At 38.3% G+C, this 13,727-nt stretch overlaps 1 protein-coding gene across 4 annotated transcripts in view; it reads left to right on the top strand.

The window, feature by feature from the left end:
- Positions 1 to 13,021, top strand: part of LOC133532012 (androgen-dependent TFPI-regulating protein-like) — a 41,468-nt gene extending 28,447 nt beyond the window's left edge. For all 4 annotated transcript variants that reach the window (XM_061870495.1, XM_061870494.1, XM_061870496.1 and 1 more), the window contains exons 2-4: positions 9,029 to 9,169; positions 9,957 to 10,177; positions 11,306 to 13,021. In XM_061870495.1, the coding sequence (XP_061726479.1) occupies positions 9,029 to 9,169; positions 9,957 to 10,177; positions 11,306 to 11,774 (831 nt within the window). In that variant the 3' untranslated portion in view covers positions 11,775 to 13,021. The remainder of the gene's footprint in view (positions 1 to 9,028; positions 9,170 to 9,956; positions 10,178 to 11,305) is intronic.
- The last annotated feature ends 706 nt before the right edge of the window (positions 13,022 to 13,727 follow it).

Below are 13,727 nucleotides of genomic sequence, written 5' to 3'. Positions count from 1 at the left end.
TGATGAATTTGAATGAAAAAAATGTGATCTTGTATGATATTTTACAGTTAGGATTTTCCTCGCGTTGGTGTGGTGAAAAATGTTGTTTCACTTGCTGTTTTTTTTTTAACCCACGTGCCTTTAAACCCTCGCAACGCTAAGATTCCGCTTTTCGAATCACTCGCTACGCTCGTGGTTCAATTATGGTATCTTTCGCTTGCTCGGGTGGTGATATTAGCACGAGCGGTTAATAAACAACTTTGCCTCCTAGTAAAACGAATAACTATATGTATATATGAGCGGTTGACACTTTTTTAAGAACATTGTTAAGAGGGTATCGTGCGCACAGTGGAGCCACTTTAGGGGATTGTGTTTTCTAATAAGCCAATTTATTTCAAGCAAAATTTAGCACGGGTAAGTTGTAGTCCTATAAATTCCGCCACTTTTAGTTTTGTTATATAGTTTAGTTGTTCTTACTTTTTACGTTTTTTACAAAACGGAACGGAGTGGCCACTATTTTTCGTTTTGTAAGATTTTGCTAAAATAAATTGTCTTATTAGAAAAACCATAATTACCCCAAAAGTGGCGCCACTGGCGCGTACGATATGCACGATACCCTCGGTGTCAACCAGTTGTTGTTTTTGTAAACATCCCTTCAATTGTTTTGATAATTATAGGGAGCGGAAAATTAATTCCATGCAAATTTTTGGAAGCTTCTAACTCTTATAATAAATGAAATAGCGTAACAGATCCCATAAGGGGATAAGTTCGCCTTTGTACACATTTATTATATTATTTCTGTGTAACATACCATCAGCCGAGTTTCTTGCCGGACCCATATTGGGATACCCTCCTACAATTTAGAAGGGATTTAAATCTTCTCGGGTCAGAGGTGTAGGGTTTTATTTGACTTTCATAAGCGCATTGTATCCATGCCTACTTGGAAAATAAACTATCTTCATCCGTAAAAGTGCATGGCGACTTTATCAATGAATTCATTCATAATTTCTCAGCTCACTGTATCTGCTTGTTCTGTGCAATACTAGTACATTGTGCAACGAGGGAGGTCAGTGAACTATTGGAAACGATGTTTAGATACAATATATCGTTTTGTTTCCATTTAACCAAGATTTACATTCCATTTAAATATTATTAGACAATGATCTAGCTTCTGTCCGCGACTTTGTCTGCGTGGAATGGTTATAATGACTGGTAAAAACTATACTGTTTTCTTCCCCAAGGTGTTCTGCCTTTTCGCCGAAGTTTTTTGGCCGAATTTCAGTTGCCAACCAACTTTTCGCAGATGATTTACTTTGGCAAACTTTCATTATGACAATGTTTTTCTTGGTACGAGAATTATTGTTAAGTAGATTATTAATAAGATCAACAAGATTTGGTGTTCTGTCTTTCGCCAAAGCATTCATTTGGCTAAAAATAATAATACGATAACGTTTAGTCATTTGACAGAGACAAGATAGGGGCGAAGACGAGTAAAGCGAAGAGCGTGATAGGTGAACTGCGACCTAAGCCGGCCAGTACCGACTTTTATTGCATTGAATGATGGTAGATTACAAACATAAACTTTGTATGTTTCCTATTGGACTTACAAAGTCATTCTGCTACCTAAAATATTGCGTTTTAAAAAGTCTTTTTAAGTCTTTTTAAGTTGTTTTCCAAACATACAGTTGCCGCCTCTTTCGCCACGGTACCATTAATGATTTCCTGCAATTCTCGAATCCACGGGCATGGCGAGAGACGATGGCAAGCGTCCCGACGGGTCGGGCCACATTGGTGCCGTGAAAACTGGGTAGGACAGGGCTCTGGTGTGGGACGAAACGTGCGTACCTTCGCACAGTCCCATATCCAGGCGACCCGCACCCAGGCCGGCGTTGCGGCTGACCAAGCCCATGTCCTCATGCGCCGCAAATACTCGTCCTTACTTAAGGACTACGAGTCTGCGGCGCTCGCAGCAGAGACACTGGGCCCTTGGTCAGCCGACATGAAGAACTTTGTGAGGGCTCTGTCGGCACGGCTGATTGACACCACAGGAGACCCCAAGGCTGGCGCGTACTTCTCGCAACGTATCGCCCTGGCGGTACAGCGAGGAAACGCCGTCAGCGTAATGGGCACTAATATGCCGCAAATTGGGAAATAATACGAATTATTATGTTAAGTTGCAATTTGATCATTTGATGAAATAATCCGAAAAAAATGTTGGGAAATGACAGTCGGCAAAATAATTTGCAATGATTTAGAGAACCCTTCCCCAGGCCTAAAACTTTCTCCATACAAAATTTCATCTATGTAAATCGGTCCAGAGGTTAAAGCGTGAAGCTGTAAAAACAGACAGACAGAGTTTAAGTACTTCGTCTTTGTAATATTAGCAGGGTTACTCGTACTTTAGTAGGTATATACTTACATTAATTATTGGTCGGCGGCGCAACCGAAAACTGCGTCGTCAAAATGATATTTATATTTTAAGATTTGTATTATTGTATGTATGTTAGTCTGTAAGGTATATATATGGGCCATAGTTGCCTGAAAATAAATGATATTTAATTTAATTTAATTTTTAATTATGGTCTGAAATAATCGATGACGTTTTAATCTTTAAATGCGGTCAAGAATACCTTTAAAATCTGTCGGGTTATATGGGCCCACGCTGTATATATTAATATTATACCTAAATGCGAAAGCGTCTGTCTGTTACATCCCTCATCAATCTCATCTTAACCCTTAAACGGCTGAACCGATTTAGATATATTTTGATAAAGAGATACTTAGTTTGAGGCCCGGGGATGAACTGGATCATTTATATTAATCATCATCTACGAATCGTTTCTTCGTGCTAATTTCAATCCGGAGGTCAACCCGGGCTCGTACCAATGAGTTTTTCGGAACTTATGTACGAAATATCATTTGATATTTACCAGTCGCTTTTCGGTGAAGGAAAACATCGTGAGGAAACCGGACTAATCCCAATAAGGCCTAGTCTGGGTTGGAAGGTCAGATGGCAGTCGCTTTCGTAAAAACTAGAGCCTACGCCAATTCTAGGGATTAGTTGCCAAGCGGAAGTGTCGCCTCCCCAGGCTAAATCTGTGCTAAAGTTCTGTGGCGTGTGGCGGTGGATACATATGGTGGGTTTGCAAAGGCCATTGTCACAAAATATTATGTGTTATTTTCATTTTTTGTGCAAAAATTTTTGTTTTAGAATTAAAAGGTAAAACTATTATTTCAAAAATTAATTCCTCATCCCTAAATTATACGAAAATGATATGTAACTTGTCCTAGTTGCTAAGAGCAAAAAGAAACAGCATAGATTGGATCTGGGGAGCCCACCCTCCCCTCCCTTATTTGAGGAGTAGGCACGGTGCGATCTCGTGGCTACCGGGTCAAATCAGCTTTGTTTAATCTAAGAAATAATCGTGCCAAGCGACATCGCCAGACAAAAAAATGAATACACTTACTTACCCCACTTTACACCATATCGGACAGTAGCCGATTATAGTTCCTGACATCCACGATGACGCACAGATTTATCTAATCTAACCCTTAATCACATGGCAATACGAGTCAAGACAGGCGTCATCGTGAATGACACGATCTATACCTCTTATCATAACATCAGTTCATTAAAAAACTTTAAAAGTATCAAATTCTTAATTATTAGCAACAGTGTTCATTGTGATTTCCTACTGAAATAACGGAAATTTAAATTTAATTTTAGATTAAAAAACCGTTTAAAAATAGGAATACAATCGAATTGTGCAATATGGATGTCATATGGAAAGAAAACAACATTTTTTACGAAATTTTGTGTGTTTTCATAACTATAAATGGAAAACTGTTCGATAGAAATGACGATAGACTATACTGGAAGACGGTGTACCATATGTTTTTCATTTTACACCACTGTTATGCGGCTAATATTGGGTCCAGTTTATATATGGACATTGATCATGCAGATGTAAGGAAATATACAAAGTACAGAGCGGCGTATTTAACTGGTTGGAATTTTGTGAGTACTTACTTTCATTATTTTTTCATAAGGCAAAAAAACCATCGAGGAGTTCCGTTGGCAAGGTACCATTTCATCAAACAGAATTTGAAACAGAGGTGGCGCCGTCTACTAGTAGGCCAAATGACGGCATCATTTCGAGCGATGGCGCCATACCTTTTTTTTGATATCTAAGAAATTTAACAAATATTAGGGAATGAATAAGTATCGAAATCGAATTAAAAGTTTTAATCATGCGTCGAAAGATGGCAGTAAATTTCCTGTGTCGTTAGCCATTGGACAAACCCTGAAATTCCACGTAGGGTTACTTTTCCGGAATACTCTAACGTTAACATTTTTTCATTACACTTGTTCGTAACGGTGTTATTTTATAATATGCAGCATATTGAGATGGAATGAGAGAATGAGATGTATTATGCCTACGGACGTAATATTTTTTTTAATTTCATTACGGCTGTTTTTGTCAAGTCGGTATAAATGAAAACTCATACCTTTAAAATACTGACGTTTATATATTTTTACCCGACTGCCAAAGGGAGGACGGTACCTATATAATGTTTTTCGAGTGTATGTATATATGTGTCTTTGTGCTTGCCTAAACGGCTTGATGGATTTTGATACCTCATAATCGTTAGATTCATCTTGATCACGGGGGTAACTAAAAAGTTATAAACAACCAAAATGACTGTAAGTAACCCTCTGTTGGTCCCCGCCTGCGATACTTACCATCTACAACAATATTCATGTGGGGCTTGTTTTCCTCTTTTTTAGTGTGCAGTCGAGTTTTTTGTTTTTTTTAATAATTATTTTTTTTATTTGTGTATATGTATAATTATTAAATTTGATTTTTCTGTGCCTAGCAGTGGGACGTATATAGGCTGAATTATTGTTTCCTTTATTTATTTATTTTCTTAGGCTAGGCTTTTTACAATATGTATATAAAAGTCAAATATAAAAACACTTACAAAACAATACAAAAGATAGAATAGAATAGAATAGAATAGAAGCGTTTATTTGCAAGAATACGTAGGTACAAGGTGTTACATTAAATATTGTCACAGTATTCAGCCGAAACAGCATGCAAATATTAAAATATACTTATAATCTACTTATTCTAATCCCTATATATGCTAATATGACATATTCATATATTCCTTCACTGAATAAAAACAATTTTCTTGAAGCCACTTAGTCAATACATTCTTGAATTCTATATCGTGCAAGAGCTTGATACTATCAGGTAGTTTATTAAAAATTTCTATGCAAGTATGATATAAACAAATTATAAAATACCTAACCTAGGGTACCGCCAGCAGCGGGGCAGGGCTCAAGCTGCCGGTGCACGGTGGTCAGGGTCGCAGAGAGAGGAACCGCCGGACTATCCGCGCCATGTCCAAGATCACCGCCTTCTGCATCTGACCCTTGATCCAACCACCTAGCGAGAGTCTCTCAAGGTGTTGTTCGAGACTCTTCGCTATGAGACCGTTCGCTGAAACGACTATCGGGATAATGATCGTCGAATCCACATCCCACATGGCGGTTATCTCGTGAAGTCTAGGTACTTACTGCGGCAGCAGCATGGTTCCATTTTTATCACTTGTCACTATGCCCGTCACTTTAGCACTTACATACTTGTTAGAACGTGACAGGCATGGTGACAAATGATAAAGAGCCGACCATCTTAGCCCTACTGGACTTGTCCTTCTCGGCTTTCACGGTATCTCTTATTATTATTATTTATTTTTATTTTTTTCTAAATTACTTCATTTGATGAGCATGTAAGGTTATTTTGTCGGTATAGTTAATCTGTATAGAATTAATAAAGCTTTATTCATTCATTCATCATCGATACAACCTATATCGCTATCGCCTTCCGTCTGGACGCGTATCAGATAACTTACTAGATCAGATACGTAATGTTTTCCGTCTACACTGACAACTGTCCAAGCCGGAATGGGTCTTACGGCGTTTGGATAAGGTTCTTATCACGTGATAGTAGTGTGAGGCAGTTTTTTGTAGGTCAGTTATATTTGCTGTAAGAATTATCATGGTAATTATTACATGATTAAAGTTGATTATGTATGGATCATCCAATTTTGTTAAGCCAGTGATAGCCTAGTGATTTGGCGTGCGAATTCTATGAAAGGTTATTAATCCTTCCCGCTGATTATAATTTTATTTACAAATGGTAGATCGTTTTGTATGAAAAATATCTCATCATAATTTTTCTCGCGATGTCCCGGCTTTTAGCCACGGCTGATTAGAGCCTGAGGTCCACTTGGCAATTAATCCCAAGAATGGGAATACGCACTAATTTTTACGCAAGCGACTGCCATCCGACCTTCTAACCCAGCGGGTAAGTAGACCTTATTGGGATTAGTCCGGTTTTTTACGATCTTTTCCTTCACCGAAAAGGGACTGGTAAATACCTATCAAATGATATTTCGTATATAAGTTCCGAAAAACTCATTGGTACCGAGGGTTTGAACCCGCGACCTCCGGATTGAAAATCGCACTTACCGCTAGGCCACCTCACTCTTAGACACACAATAAATAATAGTACTCCCGTACAGAAATGACACTTCTTACAAAACCGAAGTTTGACAGCGATTCAGGGACGAATTATGCTGTCCCTTTCTAATGTATAGCCCTATCCCTTTCGGCCATTTAGGGTTGTCAAAATTCAGTCATTATCTTATCTGTAGCCGTGCATGTATAGGGACATCAAGTTGTGCCAAGCCAAGCCTAATAATTGCTCGGGGCAATGCTGAGCCGAACGGAGCCGAAAGGAGCAGTGTCGCCACTGGCTTAGGCTATTATTCTAATTTTCATAAATCTGACTTAATTATATAAGCAATATATTATGCTCTAAATGCCTCTAATTGCACTAATTAAGCAAATTACGAGTACGTTATCATCAAATGCTTCATAAATCGAGTTTAATTGAAATATATTAGGAGCAAAGGTTAATTAGCAACCTATTTAGAAATACCTATATTTCTTGACATAATTCTTCTTATCGGGATATATTTGACATGCGGCAAAGTCATGATCGGGTCACGTGGCAAAGTGTAGTAGTAAAATAAATTATTTGTAATAGTAAACCGGGAATATGGCGGCTTCTTCTGCATAACATAAAAGTTAATAAGTACAAAAATTCGGCAAGATAAATCCGCTTATATATAAAACTTAGCAAAGTTTTAAATGTGTCCCTTTCTAATTAACACAAATATCTAAATGACAGATAAAGATAAGCGATTATCAAGGGCTTGTTAGACATGACAAGCGTTTAAAAAAAAACGCCATTAGGTTTTAAATTCCGTTTTTTATAGTTTCACAAGAAAATCTCATATAAACCAAACAAATTTGATCCTTAAAAATCGTTTTGAGGAATTTATTTCCAGCAAGCTGAATATCGTTTTAAGTTAAAAGTTAGTTTTTAACTTTAACCCATTGAGCCCGACCAGGCCGCGTAGCCAACGTTATAATCGTTAACGCTCCGTAGAGTAGCGTAGTCATCTCTCTTTAACACTCATCCATATTAGTGCGACTGTGACAGTCGTTCGCCAAGGAGCATGAACGATAGGCACATTGGCTACGCGGGCTGTGTTATAACACCGCTTTATTATTTTGGTTTTTTGTAGTGGCTAATTGGTACTATATCGAAAAATCTAAAAATGTAACAACACACAACAATAACATGGACAATAAATATGAAACAACTGGACACGCCTCGTCTGTCAATTTCTATACCAAACGGTCTGCCAATTTTGGGAGGAAGGGGGGGGGGACATCAGTATGGCTATTTGTACGTAACGTACAATACATATGACCATTGGCCGAGGCCGAGGACCATCTGTTCAAAACAGAGGGGTAAGCTCTTAAAAGCGACTCCAGTTGTTAAATCCTCCCAGTAAAAATCCAGCAGGGCTAAGATGGTCGGCTGTTTATCATTTGTCACTATGCCTGTCACGTTCTAACGTATGAAAGCGCGAAAGTGACGGGCTTAGTGACAAGTGATAAAAATAGAACCATGCTGCCACAGGAGTGTTTAAGTTTTAGAGTTATCCGGGTAATACATTCATTTGGTTGTAAATGCGTGTAATCCGAGTTTGCTTCCCAGCAGGTGTGCAAAAATTTTGGGAGCCTTGGGAGATAATTTTTTCCTTGGTTCGCGAAACCAATCGATGTAGAAGGAACCCACCATCAATTACACTACCAGGTTGGTTTGGTGTGTCAGACACTGGTGAATAGGCGTATTTCTTAATAAAAATAAATGAGATTAAATGAGCATTCTTATCGGTCGCGGACTAGGATAGCGCAAACTCTGATAACATGCATTTGGGTCCAAATGAAGAGATTAAGGGGCTGCCAGGTGAAATTCGTCGGTTTTTACGTCGCTATAGCATGCTTGAACGTTGTATGAACAATAAAGTTCTGTACGCTATATTTGCAATTGTTAATTAGGTCTACTGATGCAAGTATTTCAAAAAACATACCGTAGGATATCATTTACAAGTAAGTAAGTCTGTGAGCCCTTTTCTCGAATTAAAATCCGTTTAAACTCTCATATTATGCAGCACTTAGACACAAAATTTTAACCAATAGTGATTAATGATGATGATGTCTACCGATTTTTCAATTATATAAATAGTTTTTAAGCAATCGGTACTATACAACTTCATGCGTTGCCCAGGCGCGCGGGTGTCTGCGCGGGTGACGAGGGGCAGTCACCGCTTGGCTGTCGAACGGGAAACCTGTGTCACTCCACGCGACGCGCGCACGATTATTTTTGAGTGATAGGACACTATTTATTAGTTTAAAATGAGTGTTAAGAGAGTGAACGGAATCTCTCTCGTAATTTGTTTGCACTTTGCTTGTGCAAATTCAAGCTGTAAAGGTGAAGAACAAGGAAGGAGGGTCGAGAGAGTTGGAATGCGTGTCATTCATATAGGGGACGGCCGTAAAATGATTTCCTGCTTGATTGGCCTGGTAACGGTAACTCCTAATTCAAATTTCTTTTTTCCACAGTCGTTCCAGACCATGTTCCTCGGTCTCGCTCTGCTACACGACATGTTACGTTGGTTAGACAAGCACGACAGCAAGCTGGGCAGGAGGATCAAATACTTCCGTGACGTCATATTCAATGGGCTGGTCTTCCCGTTTACATGTGTAAGTATATCCTATTTAAGAATCACCCGAATCCGCCGCCGAAAACCCGCTATCATACAATCGAAGCTGCACTCTCATTTTAAAACGACTTGTTTCAATGAAACGAGACATAGCATGAACGTTATATATCTCCGTCACCCTGACAGGGGTGGCTCCCAAAACTAGTGCGATAAGGACAACAGCAGATTAGGCGAAAAATCCTGCGTAAAAATCTCAGAAATCGAGGTTTTGTTTCGACATTTTCCTCCTCCAAAACATAACTCATCGTAACGAAATTTTGGGAACGGAATGAAAAATAATTATCTGTGTCTGACCGTCTTGATTTTTTCGTTTATTGTTACCGATTTTGTTTGCCACGCGTCGGTTCACGGCGCATTTATTTGGCCGTTTTTGCGCTTTTTAAAGTAATCTGGTTCTTATAAAAACAAGAATATCAAAAAAAGACAAAATATCAACTCATGTGTATAAATTATTCATCTTCGGCCAAAATTCAGAGAGAAAAATGTCCAGAACCGTTAGGTATATGGAAAAAGTACCACTAATGTTTCCTCTTGACTTGATTAACTAAAACAAATAAAATTGATGTCTTAGATGTTTTATTAGTGGCAAAGCTTGATTGTGTAGGATGTGTAAAGTCTAAGACATATTTGTTCTTCGATTTTGACAACTAATGCAAACGGCGCTGTACCTACTTTATCATGTGATTTGGTTGTAATAGGGGACACGTCTTTTACAACATGCGTAAATTGTTATTTAACTTATACTTAACCTATCTTCTTTATTCCAGTTCGTCACCGGAATGTTCTGGTGCGTGTACCTCATCGACCGCGAGCTGGTCTTCCCCCAAGTGTACGACCAGATCGTGCCCTGGTGGCTGAACCACTGCGTCCATACCAATATCTTCATCGTGATCGCTATAGAGACGCTTCTTACCAGACGGAGGCAGCCGACCGATGTGAAGGTCGAGAGGTGTTTGTGGGTGTTTGTGTCCATATTCTACGCAGTTGTGTGAGTATTTACCAATGGCAGGTCTTCCCCTAAGTTTACGACCAGATCATGCCCTGGTGGCTAAACCATCTTTATCGAGACCGCTATAGTGAAGCTTCTGAGGGGGAGGCAGCCGACCGATGTGAAGGTCGAGAGGTGTCTGTGGGTGTTTGTGTCCGTATTCTACGCAGTTGTGTGAGTATTTACCAATGTCTGGTCTTCCCCTAAGCTTACGATCAGATCGTGGCCTGGTGCTGGTGGCTAGATCACTGCACCCACACCAACATTATAGTGATCTTTATTGACGTTCTTCTTACAAGACGAAGAAACTCAGCCGTCTGATCAAGAGATGTCTGTGGGTATTTGTCTCTTCTAGGCAGTTGTGTGAGTATTTACCAATGGCTAGTCTTCCCCCAAGCTTACAACCAGATCGTGCCCTGGTGGCTGAACCACTGTGTCCACACGAGTTTCTTTATCAAGATCGAACGTCAAAGTGGAACGTTTCTGACCTGGCAGAGGCAGCCGACCGATGTGAAAGTCGAGAGGTGTCTGTGGGTGTTTGTGTCTTCTATGCTAGTGTGAGTATTTAAAACGCTGTTTGGGTGCATTCCTTTTTGTCTCTGTCCCACGTGACCATCACCATTCGTGAAGCGGGGACAACTGGGAATGAATTATATGAAAACACCTCTGACATCTGTGTCCGAATGAAATGAAAACAAATGGAAATACACCTCTGTTTGCTGGAAGGCACCCTGAACTCCTTTATTTTTAACCCAATTATGACCCCAAGATAAACATTCTGAATATTATCGACCCACTTTAGGTCTTATGCTGATTTTATGCACTCTGTATATACCCAATTATTTCAAAACTCCAAACTTTTAGGTGATTTCCGTATAATCCGCGATCATCTCCAATCCAATCAAAGAAATGTATGATTTTAATAGTTTCAAATAGCTTCAGAAGGTCTATTCAATATTTATAAATCTTGTCATAATTGAATTTGATCGAAAATAGTTATGTTAATGATACGAATATACGAGTATATCAATAACAATTTAATAAAATCAATACAAGTGCAATAAGTATAATCGCAAATTTTCACCATCGCGCCTCTTATCAGATACCTAATGCAATTTAAATTTCCAGATACTACTCTGTATATTTCTTCGGTGGCTGCTGGCTCTACGGGGTCTTCGGTATCATGACCTGGTGGCAAGTCTGCCTCTACCAGACCGGCATCTGGTGTTCCACCTGGGTCTTCTACAATCTCAACTTTATCGTCAACAAAATGATCCACAAAGAAGGAGACGTTACCCCAAAACCATCGATCAGTGGTGATCTAGAATCTAGAGAAACTAAATTCCAAAACGCAAGTAGATCTGAAGGAGCTGTTGAGACTGGTTCAAGTAAAATTAGAAAAGATGTTGAGCTAAATAGTACCAAAGATAAAAGTGGAATGGCAAATGCAGCATATTTAAATGATAATGATACAGAAAATGACAAGAAATGGAAATCAATAGGTGTCAGTAAAAATGATGCCAGTCTAAGTCAGTCTTTAGATAAATCAACTGGTACAAATTTTAAAAGAAACCAGTTTGAGAAGTCCAGTTTGTGATTTGTTAAATATTAAGATTATCTGTACTAGGTTCTGTATATAAGAGCTAGAATGACCTAAGATCTGGTAATATTCAATGCCTAAGCACTCCAAAGGATCAAGCATGTAACTTTAATTTGAGTCACTTTCCGTTGTCTGATCGAATTGAAGTTACGCAAATTGAATTAAGAGTGTGTTCAAAATTCATTAATTAGCACCTAATTAAGCTTAATTTTTGTCAAGTGTTCTGTGATTAATAATGGTGAACCTTTAGGAGTTTAGCGTATTGATTAAAATGTAATATCTGGCACGATGAGAGACCGATAACTGTCGAATATCTAACAAGCGAAAAGAGAGCACAATTAAAATAAGGGTTCCTTTTTACCTTTTTGGCACGGAATCCTAAAAAGACAAGTGCGAGTCGCACTCGCCCAACGAGGGTTCCGTACAAATATAACTTATGTTTTATATTAGTTCTTCTTCTTGTTGTGCCATGTCATCACCTGACGTCGGCGCCCATCTCTCGGAACTTATTTCTATCTTTTGCCATTCTGCTCAGGTTGGTTGGTTTATATTATTTATTTTTTTACAAATTTATAGTTTTCAGATTTTTCCCTTTACTTGTATAAGACGACATTACTTGACAAATTTCACAGTTCTAGGTCAACAGAAAGTACAGTCAACCAATTTGATTCCTAGGCCACTATAAAACCATGCCATAATGACTTCTACGACAGTGCTGATTGAGTGATGCGTGTCAAGTATCTAGTAGTTAAAGCGACAAGGTTCTATAGTGGCCTAGGATTCTAATTGGTGACTGTACCTTATACATTTTGCTTCCCTTGATAGTGTTGAAATATACGTTTTTGCGGCGTAAACGGCCGTATCTTTTTAATGTCAACTAAGAAGTTTGATTTTTTCACAGCTTCAATTGACTGTAGCCATAAGTTTAAATTTTAACTCGATATATCTACGCATTCCCGAGATAAAGGGCCTTGACAGACATACTGACAGTAAAGTGATCCTGCAAGGGGTACGGAACCCTAAAAAAGAAACAAATGTTTTGGTTTTGCTTCCTTTTCCTCTACGCAATGCAAAAAAGGTAGAATTTTGAATTAAGTGTGTCAAAATATATGTTTAGATTTAATGTAACAAATGAAATGGAATACCTAATTGAATTTATGTAATTATAATATTAAGTTGTACATGTTTAATTGTGAATGGATTTTTAATAATTATTTTATAAATTTATTTAGAAATTTTAAAAACGTTTTTATTTTCATTACCAACGATAAGATGATAAGCATACATCGTTATCGCGGGAGCAAGAACAATCCTGTCAAAGAACACATGTAACAGAATGTCTGTTTTGTATAAACGGAATATTCTGCCTACGCATTCTAAGCCTCTTAGATGTGCTTCATCTGGCATGAAGTTTTCGTTTGAAAAGGTCAATCTAACTCGTATTTCACTATGTACAAGCTTATGACTCAAAGTGTTTGAATAATAAGTCACTAATGTATTTAATTTTTATATCAGTATTTACATCTTAAAGTATTTTATTTAGATTTTCATAATAGATGACCAATATTTATCAAAATTTTCTACTACTACATTTTGAACTCTAATATGTACCCATGTACATATTAACGTTTCTCGATAGAAGTGTCACCTCTGTTATTGTTTATTTTCGTCAAATCGTCGTTACCCCCGCGATAACGATGTATGATGATAAGTTTTTGGCAAAAAACAATTTTTCGTACAAGCTTTTATCACTATCTGTACTTTTCTTGCCGCAGGCAATAATACTCATCGAGACAATTCTAGAAACCCCAAACACCACTAGGTTGCGCTGTTTCATCACAGAATTTCTATGGCCACCTCCTGTCTCCATCAACACATCAGCTCGATGGTACCATGATATTGCATTGTTACCGGACTTACACATGTATGCAAATGGTCAGCTTCATCGGA

The sequence above is a fragment of the Cydia pomonella genome, chromosome 26 (genome assembly GCF_033807575.1).
Source record: "Cydia pomonella isolate Wapato2018A chromosome 26, ilCydPomo1, whole genome shotgun sequence".
NCBI classification, from domain to species: Eukaryota; Metazoa; Arthropoda; class Insecta; order Lepidoptera; family Tortricidae; genus Cydia; species Cydia pomonella.
The sequence above is the reverse complement of the archived record's forward strand: the minus strand, read 5'-3'. Positions and strand labels throughout refer to the sequence as shown.